The sequence below is a fragment of the Carica papaya genome, chromosome 4, assembly GCF_054855325.1.
Source record: "Carica papaya isolate Zhongbai chromosome 4, ASM5485532v1, whole genome shotgun sequence".
NCBI classification, from domain to species: domain Eukaryota; kingdom Viridiplantae; phylum Streptophyta; class Magnoliopsida; order Brassicales; family Caricaceae; genus Carica; species Carica papaya.
Genome location: NC_142312.1, coordinates 22726109 through 22750493, shown reverse-complemented (window position 1 = coordinate 22750493; position 24385 = coordinate 22726109). Strand labels below are relative to the sequence as shown.

The 24385-nt window shown below is 35.0% G+C and overlaps 1 protein-coding gene across 4 annotated transcripts in view; it reads right to left on the bottom strand.

Annotated features, from left to right (window-relative positions):
• Window positions 1-2084: 2084 nt before the first annotated feature.
• The window catches only part of MET18 (ARM repeat superfamily protein), a 62662-nt gene continuing 40361 nt past the window's right edge, over window positions 2085-24385 (bottom strand). For 2 of the 4 annotated variants that reach the window (XM_088218169.1, XM_088218172.1), the window contains 4 exons: window positions 14631-14707; window positions 13172-13252; window positions 2440-2519; window positions 2085-2348 (listed from right to left, as the gene is read on the bottom strand). In XM_088218169.1, the coding sequence (XP_088074295.1) occupies window positions 2315-2348; window positions 2440-2519; window positions 13172-13252; window positions 14631-14707 (272 nt within the window). In that variant the 3' untranslated portion in view covers window positions 2085-2314. Of the gene's footprint in view, window positions 2349-2426; window positions 2520-13171; window positions 13253-14630; window positions 14708-24385 lie in introns of those variants that run through there. The other 2 variants (XM_088218171.1, XM_088218170.1) reach the window with 2 other exon arrangements.

Below are 24385 nucleotides of genomic sequence, written 5' to 3'. Positions count from 1 at the left end.
CGTAAGAAAAGAGGTGATCCTTTGACTTGGTGACTAGAGGCCTCTTCAGAATTAATGAAAATAGAATGGGTACGTCAAAATGTAGTCTTAAAAACTTCCTACTCTGCTTAATTTGTAGCTAGCTTAAACCATAAATGTGGGGCGAGATTTGCACTGGATGGAAATATATTAGTGAGCTTTCCATGCAATTCTGTGAAATTAATACTATTATGTTCGTCAATATTTAAGAGATTTTTTGCTAACCTAATCACTTAAAACCTACATTTATTATTGGTTTGACATTGATCCTTCTCAAGTTTTCTTCTTTTTAAATAAATATTAATGATTATTCACCATTTATACCTTGGTATAAGCATCCATTCATTGAATTACTTTCTTATTTTAATTCAGATGATGTCATTATCAAAGCTTTCCTTGAATATTTGTTGAGTTAATAATAGATCTCAGCTAAACAACATAATTTTCCTCTCAAACAACTTTTTCTACGTAGCACTCGTAGCAATAACCAATTCTATCTTATGGAAGGAGATGGAGTAAAGCCATTGTATCCACCCTGAGGAGTAGTTTGTAAACTCGAATCTTAGAGACAAGTGATTGTTGAAGATTAATTTTTAATACAAAATCTAACAAGTTATCTATGAATTCATTGAAGAGTGGTTTCGTTAATGTATATAAAGAAATAGAAAAAAAAAATGACTAAATTAATTTATTCCTTTATGATATTGACAATGATAAAATTACTATTGTCTTTTTTACACATTAATAATTATATATATATATATATATATTTTTTAACATTTTATTGAGACAATGTAAAATATTGTTATTTTTCTCTCATCTTCGTTATAATCTTATCCAAACAATTTAAATTTGTTTTCCTTACATTCGATTCGATTCCATTCCATTAGTGTTCATTTTGCACCAACCCTTTCTCTCAAACAAATTCAAATATTAGAGATAAATAGTTATTGAAAGTTGATTTCAACATAAAACGAAATAAATTACATAATACATTTAAAGAGTGATCTCATTAACGCATATATAGAAATAGATGAAAGAGACTAAATCACCCTCATTCCTTCGTTATATTAATAATGATGAAGTTATTATGGTCTTTTGCACATTAGTATTTTTGCACTTTTCTTCATGACAATCTTATCCAAACAAATTAAATTGTTTGATTTCCATTTCATTCTAGTAATGTTCATTCTACCCAACCCCATCTCCCAAACAAAACCCTTTTTTGTTTTAGTATTTTTGTAAAAATTTAAACATTTTCCAGCAGGAATTAGTTTGCAAGCCCTTAGAGACAAGTAGTTATTAAAGGTTGATTTCAACAGAAAACCTACTAAATTACTTCTGGACTCTTGAAGAGCAGTTTCGTTGATGCGTATATAAAAGCATATGAAAAGAAACAGAATCACCTTCATTCTTTTATTATATTGATAATAATAAAATTATTATTATTTTTGTACATTAGTAATTTTACGTTTTCCCCTTTCACTTTTTATTCAGCTCGCATCTTCATTGAAGTCTTACCCAAATAATTTACACTGTTTTCCTTACATTCATTCCCAAACAAAGCCTTTTCTTTTAGTATTTACGTAAAATTTTATAGTTAGTTTAATTAGAAACAATTCTATCAAAATTCGAACTACAACATCTTCTCCTATTATAAAACGTGTTTGAGTATCCGTATGCATCATTTGCAGAATACTAATAACAAAGTTTCACTCAGCAGGCACATGACAGAAAGCCTTTACATGTGCTTGCGATTACTCAATCAAGTCATACAAGTAGAAGAGAGAGACTCTGAGTTAATTTCATATAAATACCCGTCGCTAGAAAGTTAATTATAATAGAAGGGGTAAAGAAACATTTTAAACTGCATCTTGTTAGGTTGAAAAGTGTGAAATAAAAAAGAAATTTGTTAAATATAACAAAAATCTAATTCCTTATCAAAAGTCATAATTATGACTTTTAAAATAATTAAGTAATTATAGAAAAAATATAACATTAAATGTACTGTAAAACCTTCTCAATCCCTAATTTGGGAGACTGAATAATCAAGGGTTAAAATTAAATTGACTGAACTAACTCATAATTCCATTGTTTTCCTTTAAAAAACTGTTTAAGCATGGTTACAATTATACCCATCTTACTCTACACTCATTTACTTTAAAAATTAATCTTACAAATACAGTAAATTGACTGAACTATTTACAAATAGCATTCATTTTTAGGATTAAAAATAAAAAAAAAGCAATGTGTATCCACCCTGTCGCATGGCTTAGAAAATGCTTTCCATGAATTCTCACGAATGAAGACTTCTTGATGCAGTTGATGCCCTGTTTGGTATTCATTGCATATCTAAGTTAAAAAAATCAAACAGGACTCCGCACATGGAAGAAACAAGATATAAGAATCTAAAGCACTAACCATGCTTGCCGGCATCTGACAGCTTCTTGACGAACAATTCTTTTTGGGTCATCAAGTGCCTTTACTACACCTTGTATTACCTGAAAAAAAAGGCAAATACAGCCATTTAAGATAAATACCAAGACGGCCTCAAAGCAAACATGGTATGGTGATACAAAAGCTTAAAAGTATATAGTATTGTACAATCCATAACCAACCATCAATTCTCTGATGACATATTACAAGAGAAATATCTTGGCCAACAAAGGTTTGCATCTATCTTTGCTTATTACAAATGTATTTCACACTTTGGCTTTGTTTAGAGAATCCGACGACCTTTATGAATATAGAAATCAGTAAGCGTTTCGAAATGTTTGTGATTGTTTTTTCCCTTGCCTATTTTGAGTTCTTATTTTTAGGTTTCGTTTAGAGAATCCTATCATCTATTGAGTAAAAGTACTCAAATTTTCATAAATTTTATTCAAGCATAAATCCGTCTCCAAGAGAGCAGATTTTATTACCTTAAGAGTAGTATATACCTAGAAGTTATTTATATATTTATCTTAACTAACATTTTGTCCTAATCCTAATATTCTGCCGTATTCCTACACAACTTACACTGTTCACGTAACAGAATGTAGTCCTAATAGATGAACAATTTATATTATACTCCCAATATATAATATACTAATTAATTTAAACACACAATTATGCTCCTACTTTATTCTTCCTTCTTTGATACACCTTATCAGAAGGTGTAATGTTTGTTACACTTAAAGTGCCCTTATAATTACTCCCCTACTTAAAATGATGCTTGTCCTTGAAGCCCAAATTGTGGATATGGAAGCTTCTTTTGATCTTAAAGTTCCCAAGAAGCATCACCCGGAGAAAGAACCTCCCAATGAATCAGAACCTCTTGCTGGCATTTATAAGTCCGCGAAGCTAATTGAGCTTGTGGTGAAGGATGAGAAATGATTTTAATGAATGGGGAGTAGAGTTTGGCACACATTCACTGTCTATGAAACAGTTTGAGTGAAGAGATAGGAAAAATCGGATGTAATTGAGAGTTAGTAGGCAAATCCAGCTTGTATGCTACAACACCAATATGTTGGAGGACCTTGAAAGGGCCATAAAAGCAAGGATACAACTTCTGGATTTGCTTTTGACCAAGAGAAACTTAATAATGTGGCTCGAGTTTCAAAAGTACTAAGTCCCCTTCCTTAAACTGCACTTCATGGTGTTGAGAATCATAAATAAATTTCATGTGCTGCTGTACTTTAAATGATTATGGAGGTTGGATAAGATCTAGTCACGGTTCTGAAGCTCACAATCTACTGCTTCTAACTTGGATAATCCAGGACTTAGGAAAATAGGCAAAGAGCTGGATGACCATACAGCATTTCAAAGGTGCAATTTGCAAGAAAGAATGGAATGCGATGTTGTATGCATATTCAGCCGAAGGAAGCCACTGAACCCACTGAGAAGGATGTTTGCCATAGAAAACATTATAGATACATTTCCACAATCCCATCGACTACCTTGGTTTACCCATCGGATTGAGGATGGTATGAATAGCTAAAAGCAAGCTTGGCACCACAGAGATGGAGTTTGTTCCAAAATAAACTTGTGAAAACCACATCAAGACCACAAACAATAGACTCTGGCAAACTATATAACTTGAAAATAGAATTGAAGAAGAGTCGGGCTCCTATGGCAGCAGTATAAGGCTGCGATAAAAGAATAAAGTGAGCACACTTAGAAAAACGATCAACTACCACCAGTAAAACATTTTTACCTCAAGATACTGGCAGCTCTTCCACAAAATCCAAAGAGACATCTTATACAGGTACTGGTAAAGGTAATAAACCGATATTTTGTAGATGTTCAACTTTATTGCATTCCCATACTGAAAAAGCATGAAAAAAGTCCCTCACCTAAGGTTTCATACCTTTCCAAAAGAAGCTCATAGAGAGCATAAAAGAATTTTTTGATAACCCTCATGGAATTGATTCCTACCGGTAGTTACCAGAAGTTGACAGAAAGGAGAGTCAGGATTCAAGAAAATCTTCTTTTGTAGAAAATTAAGCTACCAAGAAGTTGGCATTGATCAGTTAATTCTCCTAGTAAGATCTGATTGACCAATTGCTGCAGAGAAACTAAAATTTTGACTTCTTTGTGGATTCCATCAAAGTAGTCAAGAGAAGGAATAGAAATAGTATGACAGGCAGTGTCTAACTCAAACTGTCTGGAGAGTGCATCTGTCATCATATTTTCTTCACCTGCCTGGTATTCAGCCACAAAATCAAAACCTAATAATTTCCTAATAGAATCAAAACCTAATGCATTGCTGCTGGGGAGAATTTATAATTCCAACAAGAACTTGAGGTTGTAATGATCTGTTTTAATGCGAAATTGCTGCCCCCATAAATAAGGAGGCCAAGTTCGACAGCCTTGACACTAGCCCAATTAACTCCTTTTAGTAAGCTAGCAATTCCACATGTTGAGAAGCCAAATGTTGAACTAAAAAAAAAGCCATTTGGCGACCTTGTTGTTGAAGGATTGCCCCAATACCCACATCAAAAGCATCAAATCAATAACAAAGGTTGGAGTAAAATCTGGAAGAGCCAAGATAGGGTAGTTACAATAGCAGCCTTAAGAGTCTTAAAGCATGTTTGTTGTCTTCGCTCCGCATAAATGAATGTTTTTTGAGCATGTTAGTCAAAAGGCAACAATAAGACCATAATCCTTGACAAACTTTCTATAGTACCCCGTAAGGCCTAGAAAACCTCTTAAAGCAGTTAAAGAAGAAAGAAGAGGCTAGTGTTGCATAGCTTCAATGCTGTCATTGTCAACGGCAACTCCATGTCAAGAATCATATGCCCAGGTAAGCTACAGATGTTTGGCCCAAAATACACTTGGAATTCTTAAGAAACAGAACATGCTGGCGAAGAGTCGTAAAGCCTGTTTGGAGGTATTGTGAAAGTTCAACTCATAACTTGCTATAAATTAAAATATCATCAAAGAAACTAGGACAAATTTACTTAAATATTTCTAGAAAATATGGGTCATCAAGGACTGAAAAGTTGGAGCACTAGTGAGACCAAAAAGGACTACCAAAAACTTAAAAATGACCATGTTTCAATTGGAAACCATGCGAATCTCGTGGTATTCAGAATGCAAATCCAATTCAAAGAAAGAAAAAGCATAATATTATTAAGTAACTCCAAAACAACAGAAACGATAAATTTATATTTCACTATATGAGAATTAAGAGCTCGATAATCCATGCAAAACCACCAAGTTTGATAAGTGTTCCTAACCAATCAATGACACAGGAGATGAAAAAGGAGATTGATTGTGCCTAATAATTCCTTGTTTTAACACAGTGCCACATTGCTTTTCAATTTCATTTCCCAAAAATGTGGGTAATGGTATGGACGTACCATTACCAGCAGAGTATCAAGTAGCAAAGTGATGCCATGATCACAAGCTCGCTATGGAGGCAAATTTATTGGCTCTTGAAACAAATTCCACCAATAAATGACTGATATAGGTTGAATGATATCCTAATATAGCTTTAAAAGCAACTGACCAAAACTTGTAAAGACAATTACAGCGATCATACAAAGTGATCTGCCTTCCATCGAACATAGCCCATTTTCATTAACTGGAAATCCCATGTAATAAGCCCCAATGTGCACAACCAGTTTACTCCCAACACTGCATTCAATCCAGTCAAAAGAAATAAGGATAAAGTCCAAAGTAAAATTACTACTAACCATTAGCCATTTCCAATGAGACTGATTCAAAAAGGTATTTACTCCTAATTTTTTCTTCATTTGCCACGCAAGTCGTTTTGCTAGTCAACAGGTTATTGTACTGTTGAAGAATGTACTTATATGTAATTAATCCAGGATAATTATGTTAGAGGTCATTGTGGGAAAATATACCCTATGTAATTTGTCGATTTTCTTTCTTACTTAAGAAAACTTGTATATTTGAGGTCTTGATATTCAATAAAAAGCACAATACATCATTCCTGACATCGTATAAGAGCCCTGGTAAAAGAAATCCTTTATAAACCTAATCCACCTTCATTACCGAAATAAGAAAAACCCTAAGGAGGCCAGCCTTAATAACCAGCCACCACTACAGATTGCCACCACCTACTAAGATCGGCCTTCATCACTGGCAGCAGCAACCTATTCGTGCTCCAGCTGCGCCACCTTCTGCTCAACCTTCCTATCAGCCATTTTAAGTGTGCCTGCCCCTCCTACGTGCAGCACCAGCCAATGGCCATGCATCCGCCAGGAGGACTGCCTGCAGCAGTGCTTGCCCCTCTTGCACGCAGCTTCTAGCCAAACCTGCCCCTCCTGCTGTACCTATTCCAGCAGCAGGCAGCTTCTCCAAATGCGCGGGAGTTGTATTCCAGCTGTGTATTTACACCTGTCTAGTCCGTAATCCCTAATTTTGCCTATTAAATTGACCTTAATTGTCCTGAAAGAAGACTTTAATTATGTTGAAAGCTACTTCTCAAGTTACTGGCGTGAAACCCCACATGAGAAATTCATCACACATCAATGGAGAATTTCAATCAATTCATGTAGTGTATTGCCTATATAGAGAGAATTATTTGAACTGGTTACAGTTAAACAATTCTCAAGGGAAAAGGAAACTCAGCCACATTCTAGATACTGAACCTCAATCGGACCACCCACAATTTGCAGTACTGGATTATATGAAATGCTGATTGCAGACTTGTTGTTCCAATAGTCTCATCGGGCCATCTGACTCAATCTTTAAGTCTTCCAAGATAAAATTTAATCGTAACAGTTCGCAAACTCCTTGTGTCATTACTTAGAACTTCGAGTCTGCATAAAACCTTGCTACTATTTTCTCTTTGTTGCTTCTCCATGTGACCAGATGTCCTCTAACAAAAGACACTAAACTGAGGTGGATCTTTTATCCACTGTTGACCCAACATAGTCATGATCAGCGTAAGCTTCCATTAGTAGTCCGGTATTCCTTTTGAACATGATACCTTTCCCTAGGATTCCTGGGAAAAGGTTCCTTTCAGATACTGTAGCAAGCTTCCAGTAGTAGACTGATATTCCTTTTGCACATGATACCTTTTCCTAGGTTCCTTTCAGATACTGTAGCACCTGGATGCTGCCTGTACATGCTCTTCTTTGGATTGTGTATGAACTGACTTATTTACTATGTCTGGTCTTGTATGTCTTTCAACTAATCTTTGATACATCTCCTTGTTGATGGCATTATCTTCCTTTGCTAGTCCCAGCTTGTGGTTGGGATTGATTACTGTGCTATAAGTTTGCATGTTAGCCTGCCTGTATTTTAAAAAATCAATAATGTACTTTGCTATAAGATGAAGATTCTTTATTTTGAGTGAGCTACTTCAATTCCAAATAAATATTTTAGTCTTTCTAATTCTTTAATTTCAAATTCTTTTGCTAGACACTGTTTGAGTACCAATTTCTCTTTCTCTTCATTACTCGTCACAATGGATGTCATATGTAATTTAGGAAGAATTAGATTAAAGGACATTGGGATAGAGTACGCCATCTGTAACTAATTGTTTGTTTTCTCTTCTATCTTAAAAAAAACCTGTATATATAAGGTTTTGATATTCAACAAAATACACCCCTAATCATTTTTAACATGATCTAAAAGTTATAGGTTAAAGAAAAACTAAGACTTTTTTTACAAACCTTATTCGGTGTTCGTTACCAAGACAAGAAAACTCTATGAGGACAATTTTCATTGCCGCCTCCCTCCATCACCAAAATAGCCAGCCACCATGGACCGACAACCAGCCACAAAAAACCAGCCTTCATTGCCGCTTCCAAAAGTCAGCCACGTATCAAGGTTCCTCTAGCTATGCATCCAAGGTTTCTGTCGACCCAGCACATTCATCACTCTCTTGCTCAGGCCAGAACCCGTGCACCACCGCTGTTCAGCTGGGCACCCTCGACTGCTCAACCGTTCCGTTCCAGATGCAGGCACTCTATCCAAGCATTCACAACTGCATGCGCCTACCTTGAGTGCCTTCACTAGTCATAACGCAGCCTCTGTCTTCGAGCAGCCTAACTACGTGTAGCAAAGTCCTGCACCCCTCTACCCCAATAACAGCCGCTCTCTGTACCAGTGCACATGCTCCTGCCGTGTGCTTGCCACCAGTACCTGCTCCAGCTACTCAACCACCTTTCTGGAATATACTGCATCACCAGCCACCACCTGCAGTCGTTCCTTAGCTGCTGTCCTTGCTGTCCAACCATAACAAGCGGTATATTTAACCCAGTTAATCGCCCTTGTTGTCTAATTTTTTCAGATCATGTCAGACGTAACCACTGACCCTAGTCGCGACATAACAACTTCAGATCTCAGTAAATTCAAAGTAGAGACTGAAAGACTAAGGACTCAACCTTTGGGGTCCGTTAAATATTCCCAACATTTCTGGGAGTAAATGATTTGTTTCTTTTATATATGATTGTACATAGATAACCTGGGTCTTCCTACAGAATCCAAATATGAAGTGAGTCGTGTTTTTCCTCAATTTTATTACATGATTAACACTCTGTTGGGGTAAAACACCTTCCGACTAATAATGCTAAAGATTACTTCAATCAAACGTTGTCATCCTTTTTTCACACTAAGAAGATTATTCATGAGTCTTTGTGTACACATTCCATAACAAAACGGAGGGGTAGAAAAGACAAGTAATCACTTATGTGATACTATCTGTGTCTTCTTGTTTCAACACCAGGTACCTAAATAATATTGGGGGCAAGATAGTTTTAACTGCCACATATCTTCAAACAGCTAGGGTATTAGAGTTCTGAAGCCCATAGAAGTTCTCTATATCTTTTTCATTGAGGCAAGGGTCACCAATCACCTTTCCCTAGAATTTTTGTGTGTTGCTTATATTCACGTACATCACCACTAAAACAGAAAACTTTGCTCGAGGTCCATTAAGTGTGTGTTTGTAGGATACTCTGATAAAAATGCTATCAACCTCCTATAAAAAAATATATGCATTTGCAAATACACATTTGTTGAAACCAAATCTTTTTTTAAACCAAATCTTTTTTTAAACCAAACTTATTTTTAGGAGAAGACGGTACTGGAAGATAAGGCTTAACGACCAAACACTACGCGCTCCCAGCCTTAGTTAGCCTAAAACCAAGAAAGTTAATCCCAGATAAACCAAAATTCAGATAATGAGCCTAGCACAATAACCATACAACACCCACAATTCACTCAAGGAGAAAAAAATCGATTCCTGAACCAAAACAAGTTCAAGAGTTTGAGCTGAGTGCTGAGAATGAGATAACTCTTGGGAACTCTTAGTTCTTTGAGATGGATTTACCTATTACTCTCAGAAAAAGGACTAAGGAATGTGCTAAAAATTTACTCTACCAAATTTCAAACTTTGTGTCATTTGATAAATGTTTTTTATCTCACAAAAATTTTCTTATGAGTTTAAATGCAGTGCCTATTCCTAGTACACTATCTAACACTTTATCTTGTGAAAAGTGGATAACTGCCATAGATGTTAAAGTGTAGATACTAAGTAGTGGATCTACCTAAAGGAAAGAAACCTGCATAATGCAAATGGGTGTTCACAATAAAATACAATATAGGTGGGACAATCAAAAAGTGTAAAGTAAGACTGGTGGTAAAAGGCTATATCCAAACTTACGGGATAAACTATCAAGAGATTTTTGTACCAGTGGCTAAAATGAGTACAATGCGAATAATATTTGTCCTTAACTACTCACTTTGACTAGAAACTATAATAATTCGATGTGATGAATGTTTTCCTACACGGAGATTTATAAGAAAAAATTTATATAAAAATTCCAACAGAATTTACCAAAGGATTAGGACTAAACACAATGTGCAAACTCAAGAAGGCACTCTACAGACTGAAGTAATCACCCAAAACATGATTTGGTAGGTTTGCAAAAGTAATGATAGGCTTGAGATATTAGCAGGCGCAAGGAGATCGTACCCTTTTTATCAAGCACTTAGATTAAGAAAAAATTGTAACTCTCATAATATATGTTGATGATATTATTGTAACAAGAAACAATGAAAAAGAAAAACTGATGCTTACATAATGTAGGACAAAAAAGTATTGAGATTAAAGGAGTTAAGAAAGTTGAAACACTTCCTTAGAATTAAAATTACCCGTTCAAAATCAGGAATCTTCATCTCACAACAAAAATACATCCATGACCTATTAAGAGATACTAGCAAGCTAACATGTCAACCAACTAGTACTCCCATCGATCTCAATCATAAATTGGAACTAGCAAAAGAGGATACGCTAATAAATAAAGAAACATATCAGAGGCTGCTTAGAAGATATTATACCTATCACATACAAGATTGAACATTGCCTATTTAGTTAGTATCATAAGTCACTTCATGCAAAACTCTAAAAGGTACACTTATAAACAGTTAATAGAAAACCATATTACCTAAAAGAGACATCTATGAAAAGTATCATGTTCAGAAAAAATGACAAACTATCCTTATAAGCCTATATTGATGCAGACTACATGCGGTTAGTGGTAGACAGAAAATCTACATTAAGTTATTGTACCTTCCTTAGAGTAACTTAGTTTCTTAAAGTGAGGAAGAAGCCAAATGTAGTTCAAGGATTGAATGTAGACTCAGAATTTTGAACAATGACTTAAGAAATATGTGAGCTACTGTGATTGAAAAGAATTTTTAGAAGATCTAAGGATCGAGTGGAATGGTCTCATGCCTTTATACTGCAACAATAAATCACCCATAAATATCGTTCATAATCTGATATAATACGACATGACCAAATATATTGAGGTTGACAGACACTTTATTAAAAAGAAGTTAGACAATGATTTAATATGTACTCCATCCATGTCTACCATCTTATAGCTTGCAAAAGTGTTGGCTAAAAACTTGACTAATCCAGTATTTTATACTATCATTGATAAGTTGGGACTGAACAATATCTATTCTCCAGTTTGATAAGGAGTATTAAAGAATATATCATATATAATTAAGAGATAATTAAATCAAAGGACGTTATAGTAAAATATACTCTCTGTAATTAATTGTTTGTTTCTTTTTCTATTCTAGAAACCTTCTATATATAGAGTCTTAATCTTCAATAGAATACATAGTTAACCATTCTCAACAATAACTCCCACTGAATTGAGTATTTGATGAACAAGATATGGTCTCCTTAACTTTGCTTGTATCTCATTGCTAGTATCACTTTTGTGAATCTCTCAAACCATGTTCTCATTGACTTTTTGAGTCCATATAGAGCCTTTTTAGTTTGCATACTTTATTGTCCCCTACATTTTTAGTGAATTTTAGTGGAATCTCCATGTATATTTATTATGCATAAAACCAGACATTACCTATGCAATAAGTATGATAGATCAATTTATGCACAATCTTAGAAAAATATGTTTATAGGCAATGCCTAGTACTGCATTACCTAATGAGGACACCAGGGGAAGGTATCATATCAAGAAGAAATAACAGGTTATTTCTTGAATCTTATACTGACGCAAGCTAACCAAAATTATTACTAGATCTTGAAGCTTATATTGACGCAGGGTAACCAAAATTATTACTAGATAGAAGATCTACCACAAACTATTGTATCTTCTTTGGAGAAAATCTAGTCATGTGGAAAAGCAAGAAATATAATATAGTAGCAAGGTCTACAACAAAGTCAGAATTTTGGGCAATAACTCAAGGAATATGTGAACTAAAATGGTTTAAGATGATTCTGGAAGACCTAAAGATCAAATGTGGATGGCTTTATGCAGCTCTACTGTGACAACAAATTGACAATCAACACTACTAAAAATTTAGTGCAACACGACATTTATAAAACATATTGAAATTGATAGACATTTTATAAAAAAAAAACTTAATAGTGGCTTGAAATATACATCGTACATGCCTACAAATTCTCAGCTTGCAAATGTGTTGACTAAAGACATGAATAATCCAGTATTCCAGATAATCATTGCTAAGTTAGGAATGAACAATATCTATTCATCAACATGAGGAGGAATGTTGGAAAGTAGTTAAGGTAAAAGGTATAATAGTAAAATATTCCAGATGTAATTACCTGTACGTTTCCTTTTAAATTCTCAAGAATGTGTGTATATATATAGAGAGCCATGCTATTCAATAAAATACACACAACTGATTCTTCACAATTACAATACCTCATTCTTCTTAGATTTTTTGAAAAATGTATATGTATATTAATATATATTAATAAACTTTATATATGCTACTTAATAAATTAATTAAATTTATTAACAAATTATACATATTATATTTTATTTTTCATTTCATATTACTTTAATTTCATCAAATTATAAAAATTATATAATTATTTCAAAAACTTCTCAATTTTTCAAATTATTTCAGAAATTTTTCTTTATGTTCAATTTTAAACAATAAAAAATTTATTTAATTAATAATAGAATTTTAAATATCAAAAACAAAATCACAATTAGAGTTCATCCACATACTCAATCTTGATTCAAGACACATTTACTCATGTGTTGAAATTACATCTTTGGGTACGAAGTAATCCTGATATAATTAATGAAATAATGTAATAAATATTTACACACAATAGCTATTATATTACCGACATATTCTTGCGTTATACAGTGAATCAAAAGTGGCATAGATATTTCTAACTAACCTGTGTTCTCAAGGGGAAAATTCTTGTATACGGCAACCCAGACATAGCAACAAGACATTGAATTGCCGTCTCTCGAACAAGCTGAGAATGTTCACATAAAGCAGCTATAAGTTAAGTTGAAGCTAAATAACAGCCAACCAGTAAAGGTGTTTAGAAGCCCAAATGCGTATAATGTGGAATAGAAATCTTTAATTTCTCGCGACCTAGTGGAAGATCACAACTCAGGAATCATTATACCAACCAACTTATTCTCTGTGGGTTCATGTTTTACTGTGTAAATGATGTCTTCTTGTTCATAATTCTTTGTGGAGGATGACTTATTTCCTTCATTTGTATTCTTTTTCCTCTTATCTTAATAGTAATTCTTTTTCTCTCCCAAAACCAACTTACCTACCTGCTGCCATTCCAAATCCACAGGACGATAGACCTGTTCTAGTTTTAATGTAATTCAGGCTATGTTTGAAATTTTTTGAATTCATTTGTAAATCAACACTAAGTTGAATTACGAAAATGCATAAGTTTATTAGAAGACGATAAAAATTGACCTCATAAGAAATTTCGTGTAGAATTAGAATGATATATTTCAATTCTATATGAAATTAATATGGAATATCATTCTAAATGAATTTGCAATAGTATTTACAATGCATTGTTCCAATTCCATATGAAATGCACATAAGGTTAGTTTATTATCATTTTAGTGAGGATTTTCACCATATTCTGTAGAAGGGTGGATTTGCAAATGAAATTTAGAAGAACCCGGAATTTGTTCCAAATGTAGCTTTATAAAATGATAGACTCATGATTCATCCCCTAACACTGCTAGTTATGGTGTTCCCGGGGTAATTAAACTACAATATATACCATATGCTTTCCATTGCACAAATACAGGATGCTACAAGTTTCCTATGTTTAGATCTCATATGACTGATCTGGTATAATGATAGGGGACAAGGGATGCTGTATATATATAAATTAGAACAGATTAGTTAATATTTCTTTGCTTTTCAGCATGTAGAGGCTATCTTCCATTTACCTACTGTTGAAAGTATTTCTATTTTTATGCATTTGAAAGTAGTTCAGTTCCTGAACTTTCCAGCAGGGTAGTTGGATCTGTAATATAAGATTTAAGGGCAAAAGAGAAAGGTTTAACAAAAATGATGCATTTTTTGTTATAGTTGGATTAACTTCCGTAAAAAAATGGCAGCAAAAGATTTTTGGACTTTGTAATACCAGATCCAACTCCAAAACCATTGAGTCTAAAAGCAGCCCGTAAAAGTTTAGCCAGGTAGTCAAATGGTCTTCTAAACTCATAATCTGGCAAGCCAGTTCAAATAAAATAACAAATGAAAACATTACATAGTGGCTACCTCATGTGTGACAGTGTCCTTCATGTGACAAATTAAGAAGGCATATACAGTGCAATAAACCAAAATTTTCGGTGAGATGAGATTTTTACCATCATATGCGGGTAAGAAATCAGGGCAACGAGGCAATTAATGATGATATGTGCATTCTCTGTAGCCGCTTCTTGTCCTACAAGCATAAGAAGTAATCAAATGGTCAAGTAAATTAAAGAATCATCATACACAGAACTATAACCATATCATTTTGAGCAATACCCCAATTGTTTCTTCCATATAGCAACTTATGTGGCAGAATTAGCAGGTCCACAGGAGAAAACAAACTCCTAAATTGAAAATTTTTCTCTTCCTAAACATTGCCAGCTGTAGTCTTCTCCCTTATAATCTGCTTTCCTTTTCTATTCTGTACATATTGTTCATTTGTGTAATCTTTTCCATCTATAATTAAGTTGCCTATTACTCAAACCTTGAATATATATATATACTTATATGTTGGATATGATGATATGAAATGTACATATAAAGAGAACTTTCTCTCGGCCTAACAGTCATTTTACAATATGGTATTAGAGCTTAGCCTGTGATTGCTGCTAACGTCAAACTTGATCTTTCTTCTTTCATACAGCTGCATGTCAACTGCAACTCAGGGAACCGAGGGTTCTATGCTAACTGAAGCTGCCTCCTCTTACAGCTTAGCACACCCCTCTTTTCTTTCCCAAGTAAATGTAAATGAATGTGCATTCTACAGGAAGTTGACGCACTGGAGAAGCCCATTCTCCTAGTATCGACTGCCAGAATCCTCTCCCAAAAGATCTTTCTCCTTTAATCTTAACCAATCTCTTGATTGTTGCATCTTTTATTTTGTAACCATCTACAACTAATTTTCCTATCATGGAAACCTTGTATATTTATGTTATTTACAATCATATGCAATATAGACATGGAGAAAATATCCTGTTTATCTGGTTCAGCTGTTTTTACAAAAGAGAACTAGCATGGAAGCTCATCACTGTATACCAGTGTCAGAGTCCTAGGCTCTGGATCTGATCAGAAGATCTCCCAGTGCAAAATCCTGAAGCAAGCAAGCTGCTTGCTTCCTGGTTTTCTGGCCCTGCCAGTCCGTGATAAGGCTCGTCCAAGGGAACCTCTAATCTTCAGAGAGAAACTCTTAAATTAGTAACTTGATAATTTTATTCATGACAATTGGTGTATTTATAGGAAAGCTAATAGAATTAGATCCTTATTACAGTTCTAGGAATTGTGTCTTAGTTAGATTCCAATTCTTAATCTAAATTTAATTATAACTCTAGGAATCATAATCCTAATTCTATCCAATATCTTAATCTATGCCTAAATCTAAATATTTAATATAAATTCTTAAAGAATTATAACTCTTATTAGTTACTTAAATAAACAAATTTTCCACTTAACTATAGATGTCAGTTCCTTCATTTTGTTGCTTCCATGGGTCCCACGCATATATGTTTTTTCTGTAAATTCATTTTGAATAACTGGCTGTGGGTCCTTTTGCGTGATGTGACATTTCTCCCCTCCTCGAATTGAAGCTTGTTCACAAGCGCCAAACTGGGATGTTAAATTAAGATTTCATCAGCATCTTATGGTGAAGCATTGGCTGGAGATAGGCCCTCCAATGGACGAGTAGCTCCCACTGTCTTGTGCGAACACATTGATCGGAGATTCCCTGAGGTCAAGGACGTAATTCTCCTTCAGAGAGTGGTGGAAAAGATAGTTGGACCTCCTCATTTTTATGAAACTTTTTTAAACAAGGGACATCAAAAACACAGTGGAGATGACAATTGTTAGGTAGCAGTGCCAAACTTTAGGCCATGGAGCCAATGTGTTCCAAACTTGAGAGGGTTCACAAAATCTAGGGGCCATGTTATTGTATGGAACTCACGACAGAGACTTAACACTTTCTCTCCCACCTAGAAGTAAACTTTGCGATGATGTATATTATAATTCATTTCCGCAGTAGCTTGTGCTTGCAGAAGATGGTCATGGAGGTCCTTCAAAGTCTGATCCTAATCACAAAGCTCTATGTCAACTGCTTGGACTTTGGCCTGGCCAGGGTAATAGGATAATAATTTAGGGGAGACCGACCACAGACTGCTTCAAAGGGGATTGTCCTTAGAGAAGAGTGATAGCTAGTGTTACAATAATATTCTATCCAAGAGATGCATTCTACATATTGCCTTGGTTTGTCATTGGAAAAACACCTTAAGTACATTTCAATGGCAAGGTTGACCACTTCTGTTTGTCTCTGTCTGTGGGTGGTAGGCAGAGTTGAAAGCTAGCTTAGTTTTGGATATGTGGCAAAGTTCTTTCTAAAACAAAAATTGTGAAAATGACATCTTTCTCAGTAACAATGAACTCAGGGAGTTTGTGCAGTTTCAGAACAGAGTCAAAGAGTAGACGGGCCACACTTACAGCTGTATACGGATGTGTCAAAGGAAGTGTGCACACTTAGAAAATTGACCAACCACTATCGGAAGAACTATCTTCCCATGGGATGGGGGAAGGCCATCTATGAAAGCCATTGAGATATCTGTCCATATCTGATATGGTATGTTAAGGGGCTGAAGTAAGCCGATAGGTTGTAATTGCACAATTTTATGGCACTGGCACATTTACAAATCTTCACAAAATATTTTACTTGTCATTCTTGCCCCTTTCAATAGAAATCTCATACAATTCAGCTTAATGTTTTTCGATATCGTTCATGACAATGGTCATGGATTGCAACTAGAATAATTAGTATTTGTGAAAGTTGGTTGGAGATAAATCCGCTTCTTGTAAAAAGTCAACCCGTCCTTCATGGACCATAAATTCCCTGTTTTTCCCAACTGAGGCATTGTTATTGTAGCAACTATTTCTGTGTCTTCAATCTGGCGAGAAAAGACATCTGCTATAATACTTTCCTTACCCACACGGTATCCCACCGTGAAATCGAAGCCCATTTGTTTGCTGCACTTGTGTTGTTGTGGTGAGGTGACATCTCTTTTTTCTAATAAAAATTTTAAATTGTAACAATATGTTCTTATCACGAAATGTCAGGCCTAGATATACAAACGCCAATGCCTCAGGGCTCCCACCAGCGTTTTTCATATGTTGGAAGTTTGTGGTGTCTTAATGCTAATACCTTGCTGAACAAGACGCCTCCTAGTTGCAAAACTGCTCCTATGCCATAATCTGAGGTATCACACTCCACAATGAAAGGTCTTGAAAAGTCAGGAAAGGCAAGCACCAGGGTCAAGGTCATAGAAACCTTTTAATTGTTCTAAGGCTGCAGATGCTTCTGGGGCCCATACGAACGCATTCTTGCAAAGCATGGCTATTAAGGGCCCTGTAATTACACCATAGTCTTTTACGAATTTCACGTAGTAACCAATTAATCCTAAGAACTCCTGTGGACTTTTGATAGTCATTGGTTTCAGCCATCGTAATAAAGCTTCAATTTTAAGCGTCCATCGCCACCCTTCCTAAGAAATTGTGTGTCCAAGATACAAAACCTATGTTTGGCCAAAAATCAAGACTTAAATTGCTTGAGGAATAGATGATGCCTTTCTAAAAGTGAGAAAACTGCTCTCAAGAATCCCAAGTGTTTTACCCATGTTTTACTATAAATCAAGATATCATTAAATAATACTTAAACAAACTTACGTAAGTATGGTTGCAATACTGTATTCATCAACGCTTGGAAGATAGAAGGTGCATTAGTAAGTCCAACAGCATAACCAGGAATTCATAGTGACCATGATGTGTGTGAAAAACCATTTTTTCAATATCATTGGGATGTTTTACAATGTTACAAAATATATTACAGAATATTCCCATGTAATCATCAGTTGATTTCCAATATACATATATTAGCATAATTATAGATGAGAAATTTATAGGGTGATTTATGTTGTTACCATATATAGATTCCTCTTTTATGTATATATATCCTTAACCCATTGGAATAAAATACAAGAAATATTTTACCTATTTTTTTGTTATTTCACATGGTACCAGAGTTAGGGTTTGAGAGAGAACCAAATTAGATCAAGAGGGATTGACTAAATCATTTTCGGTCCGACGTCAGTTGACAGAAACAACCTCCAATCAAGACTATATGCGGCTGGCGTGGTAGTGAAGCAGAATAAGTCAGATCGCGTGGTGGTGAAGTGGAAGAAGCCAGATCAACGCAGAACATAATCGCACAGCTGTCTTCCGCTCATGTCAGGCTCGTCTCTGTGCGGCTGTTCCCCGTGCCCGTCTGGAATAGGAAGACAAGCGGCTACCACTAGATGGTTGTTGAAGAGGCGTTCTCGATTAGATCCGCGCACAAAACCAGGAGCCCGGATAGGGAAAAGCCACAGCGGTGGCTAGACTGCGCGAAAGCCAGATTCCAACAGTTTTCGGCGCAATTTCATGATATTCAATTCGGATCTAGGTGCGTTGCGATCCTGTGGAGATTTCTAGTCAAAGCGCAGTGGTGGGCGGTGATTCTGACAGCGACATGTAGTGATTCCAATAGCGGCACGTGGTGATTCTAGTAGCGACGCGTTGAGGTTTGCAGGGTTGTCCATTGGTTACACGTGGTGTTCTTTTTGCACAGTAGTGTTTCTCTGTGAGTCGTTTATTTCTGACAGTGGTAATTCTCTCTATTTGTTTTTCGTTTGCTTTGGGTGTTTCTGCTTACTGGGTTTCTAGGTGGTTCAGGTGGTTCTCATATGATAATTTAATTTTTGCATTAAAATAAGTGGTAATATTGTCTGCCACTGCTGCCATGAACAAGGACATATAAAGCGATACTGAAAAAAATTGTAAAATCGCAATCGGAGAACATAGACCGCTAATATTGTTGCTGCTACTTCTAACTTATATTATAATAGAACTGATATGATTCCAGCTGATGAGTGTTCTAAATTTTTTCAGTATCAGAAATTTTGGAATAAATTTTCTACTCTTGCTGAATTAGAGAAAAAATGTCTCATCTCATCGAATAGATGTGTGATTGATTCTGGTGCTATAGATCAAATGAAAAGTAATCTTAATATTTTTTTAATTTTCGACCACACAAACTATCTTTTTCTTTAACAATTGCTGATGGGTCGACCTATAACATTGTAGGTTTTGGGATCACAAAACCAACTTCATTTATTATCCTATCATCTATATTAAGTATATATAAACTTGTTTTCAATATGATTTCTAAGTACACTTACTAAAAATCTTAATTGTTATATCATATTCTTTTCTAATCATTATATTGTTCAAAATCTTATGACGAAACAGATTATTGGTATATCACATGTATCAGATGCTCTCTATATTCTTGATACTTGAGTAGCTCGATCAGTTGTTTGCTCTAATGTCGTTTCTCTATTTGAAGCACATTGTCATTTGAGGCATCCTTCTCTTCCTGTGTTGAAGAAGTTATATCATCAGTTTCATGATGTACCTTCATTAAATTGCAAGTCATATCGGTTTGCGAAACATCATTGTAGCTTGTCTGCTCCAAGAGTTAATAAACGAGATAAATCTACTTTTGAGTTAGTTTATTTTGATTTTTAGGACCCTTGTCCTACTCTATTTGAAACAAGGTTTAAATATTTCGTTACATTTATGAATAATTTTTTTCGAATCACTTGAATATATTTTATGAAAAATTATTCTAAAATATTTTTTCATTTTTATGCTTTTTATGTTGAAGTCAAGACTCAATTCAATATTTATGTGCATGTATTGAGAAGTGATAAAGTCAAATAATACATATCAGACTAATTTCAGAACTATATGACTTAACGCGAGATTCTTCACCAATTCTTGTGTGTTAATACACCATCTCAAAATGGAGTCGCAGAGAAGAAGAACAAGCATTTACTTGAGACAGCTCGACCCCTTTTGTTGTAAATGCAAGTCCCTAAATAATTTTGAGCTGACGTTGTTTCTACGACTAGTTTTTTGATTAATCGCCTGTCATGTACAGTACTCGATGGAGACGTTCCATACAGTGTTTTTTTTTCAAACAAGTCTTTATTTCCGATGCAACTCAGGATACTTGGTATCACTTGCTATTTCAAGATATGCTGCCTAGTGTTACAAAATTGGACCCAAATGGCTTGAAGTGTCTTTTTAGAATATCCTCTCATTTAAAAAAAATACCAGTGCTACCCTTCAAATCTCAATAAATATTTGGTATCAATTAATGTGGTTTTTTCGAAGAAGACACCGTTCTTTTTATTGCCTAATTCTATGAGTGAGGGGGTGGACGATAAGTGGTTCATCTACAGGTTCACACCAAGTGCCTCTACTGAACAAACAAATAATAGTGTTTCTCCAGATGATATACCACCAATATTTAAGCAAACTGATGATAGTGTTATTGTGCCTCCGACACAAGTACCAACACCAATTGTTTATGTTTATTTCAGAAAATAACGAACTAATAATACATGTTAAATCCCTCGTCATCTGATCCTGCCCCACATGAGCTTGATCTTTTTATAAGTTTTCACAAAAATAAACATCATTACACTATTCTCAAACCTACTCATCCCATTGCTAATTTTATTTCATATGATCATTTGGCTCCCTTGTCTAGCTCTTTCATTACTTATATAAATTTAATATTCATACCTAAGGCAGTTAAGAAAGCTTTAAATCGTCCCGATTGGTATATGTAATACTTGAGAAGATAAATGATCTCGATAAAAATTATACTTAGCATTTGGTGGATTTACCCAAATGTCAAAAAAGCTGTGGTGTGCACATGAATATTTTCAGTCAAAATAAAACCAGATGGCTCTTTGGCAAGATTTAAAGTCAGGCTTACAGTAAAAGACTATGCTTAAACTTATGGGGTAGATTATTCTGATACATCCTCTCCGGTGGCCAAACTTACATCTGTTTATTTATTCATTTCTATTGTGGCGTCTCGAAATTAGCTCTTACACCAGTTGGATATCAAGAATGCATTCTTTCATGGAAATCTTCTAAAAGAAGTTTATATAGAGCAACCACCTAGATTTGTTACTCAAGGGGAATACGAGAAAGTCTGTCATTTGAAGAAATTTTTCTATGGTTTAAAGTACAGTTTCCGTGTGTGGTTTGTCAAATTTAGTAAAGTACCTTTGGAATTTAGGTTGAAGAAGAACAAGTGTGATTATTCTGTCTTTTATAGACAATCAACAGCTGGTTTTATATTTCATGTTGTCTACGTTGATGATATTGTCATTACTGCAGATGATTATGCAAGAATATCTTCTTTCAAGTCATTCTTACAAACTAAGTTTCACACAAAAGACTTGGTTCAGCTAAAAACTTCTTGGGAGTAAAAGTAACACGAAACAAGAAAAGGATTTTCTCATCTCAGAGGAAGTATGTACTTGATCTACTTGTAAAAATTAGAAATATTGTAGCTAAGTCATGCAACATACCAATGGTACCAAATGTACATCTTATAAAAGATGATGGTGACCCCTTTGATGATCCGAAGAAGTATAAACAGTTAGTTGAGAAATTGAATTATCTCACAGTGACTCGTCTAAATATTGCATATCTTGTTAATGTTATTACCAATTTATATCTGCACCAACAGTCAAGCATTGGGAGGCTTTAAAACAGATTTTGTGCTAGTTAATAGGTACCCTAGGACTTAGCATATTGTTTAGCAATCATGAGCACACTCACATTGAATGCTTTGCAGATGCTGATTAGACTGTATCTAAAATTAATAAAAGGCCCACTACAAGGTATTATGTTTTTGTTGGTGGGAACCTAATATTCTGGAGAAGTAAGAAACAGACCGTTATGTCCCGATACAGTGTAGAGTTCGAATATAGAACTATGACTCAGTCCACATGTGACATTTTATGGATACAACACCTCTTATCTAAACTGAGTTTGAATCCCATATTACTTGCAAACTTCTAGTGTGATAATTAGGCTGTCCTTCATATTACTTCAAATCCAGTGTACCATGAAAAAATCAAACATATCAAGGTTGATTGTCACTTCATCCATGGAAAGATTCAGAAAAACTTGATATTTAGCGATTATGTGAAGATAGAGAACCAAAGAGGTGATATATTCATAGACTTTAAATGGAAACCGAACTGAATATTTTCATAACAAGTTAGACTTGATTAATATCTATGTTTCAGCTTGAGAGGGAGTATTACAATGGTACATAATATATAACGGTATATTTCCATATAACCATTAGTTGATTTCCTATATATATATATATATATATATATATATATATATATATATATATATATATGTATTAGCATAATTATAGGTAACAAATTAATAGGATGATTTATTGTGTTACCGTATATAGATCCTTCTTCTGTGTATACATATCCTTAACTCATTGGAATAAAATACAAGAAAATTTTAAAATTCATTCATATTTGATCATAACCTGTACGAAGGTCCAATTTGGAGAAGAACTTGACTCCATGATGCTTTTCAAGTAATTCAGCACTCACTAAAATTGAAAATTTATTTTTGATGATCTTTTGGTTCAAGGTTCCACATAAAACCTCCATGTCCCATCTATCTTCTTTACTAAAAATATTAGAAACGAGAATGGTGGTTGACTCAACCATCATTCTCGTTTCCTCAACCAGATAATTCCTTGTCCTAACATCTTTTCTTACTTGCTGCTTGATCTTGTCTTCTTGTAGATGCAGGTAATGATGGCGTTTAACCACCAGCGGATCAGAATTGTCTTCCAACACAACTTTATGATTGTGGGAGCAATGGAGGAAACCCACTATGCTCGCCAAAAATGGTCCTAGACTCTTTTAGTAGTCGTTCCAAATCACTTGCTAGGGATTGAACAGATGAGAGTGCTACAATTCCCATACTCCGTTCATTTCTATGACATTGGATTCCTTGTATCTGTATGAGTTCTCCTTGCTATCTCAAAGACATTCTCATGGGAGCAAAGCCCCACAAGACTGTCCCCAGTGTCTAAAGCCAACTCTGAGAACTACCCCGAAACCATTCAAGGGCCATACAAATAGGTCTAAACAAAAGGAAGTGTTCTCTGGTACAATTTTAACTTTTCTACAATAATCTCGAGCTCTATACTTGCTCTCCATTAGCTATTATTACTTGGAGATGTCCATGTCGCTTTATTGGTAGAGAGAGTTAGCAAACTATTGATTCATCAATGAAGCAACGGGTGTTGCCAGAATCGACGAGCATGAGCATGGGAAATCTAGCGACACTAGCTTTAATTTTCATTGTCTGAGTAGTGGTCATTCCAATAATTGCATGGATGGAGATTTTAGGATCATCCTCCTTATCATCACCCCTTGAGTCCTCTTCATCCTTATCTTCAATTTCCAACTAGAATATCTTTTCACACCCATACTGGGACAAATGGTTCAACACAGTTGAAACAAAGGCTCTTCTTGCACCTGTTTTCCGTATCCTCCTTGTTCAATTTCTTGATGAATGATGGCAGATTGGATGCTCGTTGGTTGCGACCACCCTCCAATTTCCTTCAATGGCCCCCTCATCTCATAAAGTCTCGCCAAACACATGACAGTTGTGATATCAGGTGGTTGCTGCAGTTTGACCTTAATAGCAATAGATTCTTGGAGGCTGCTGATAAATATTTCAACTTTTTGTGCTAGGGTGAGGGCTAATGTGCATGCAAAGAGCTGCTTGAAGCGTCATCAGTACTCAATGACTATTCCTTCTGGCTTCAATTTAACTAGTTCTCCCAATTTGTTTCTATGTGTTGGTGGACCGAATCTAAGGTTTCAATGGGATTTAAATTCTTCCCAAGAGAGGTCCGATCAATCTCATTCTAAGTTCAAGA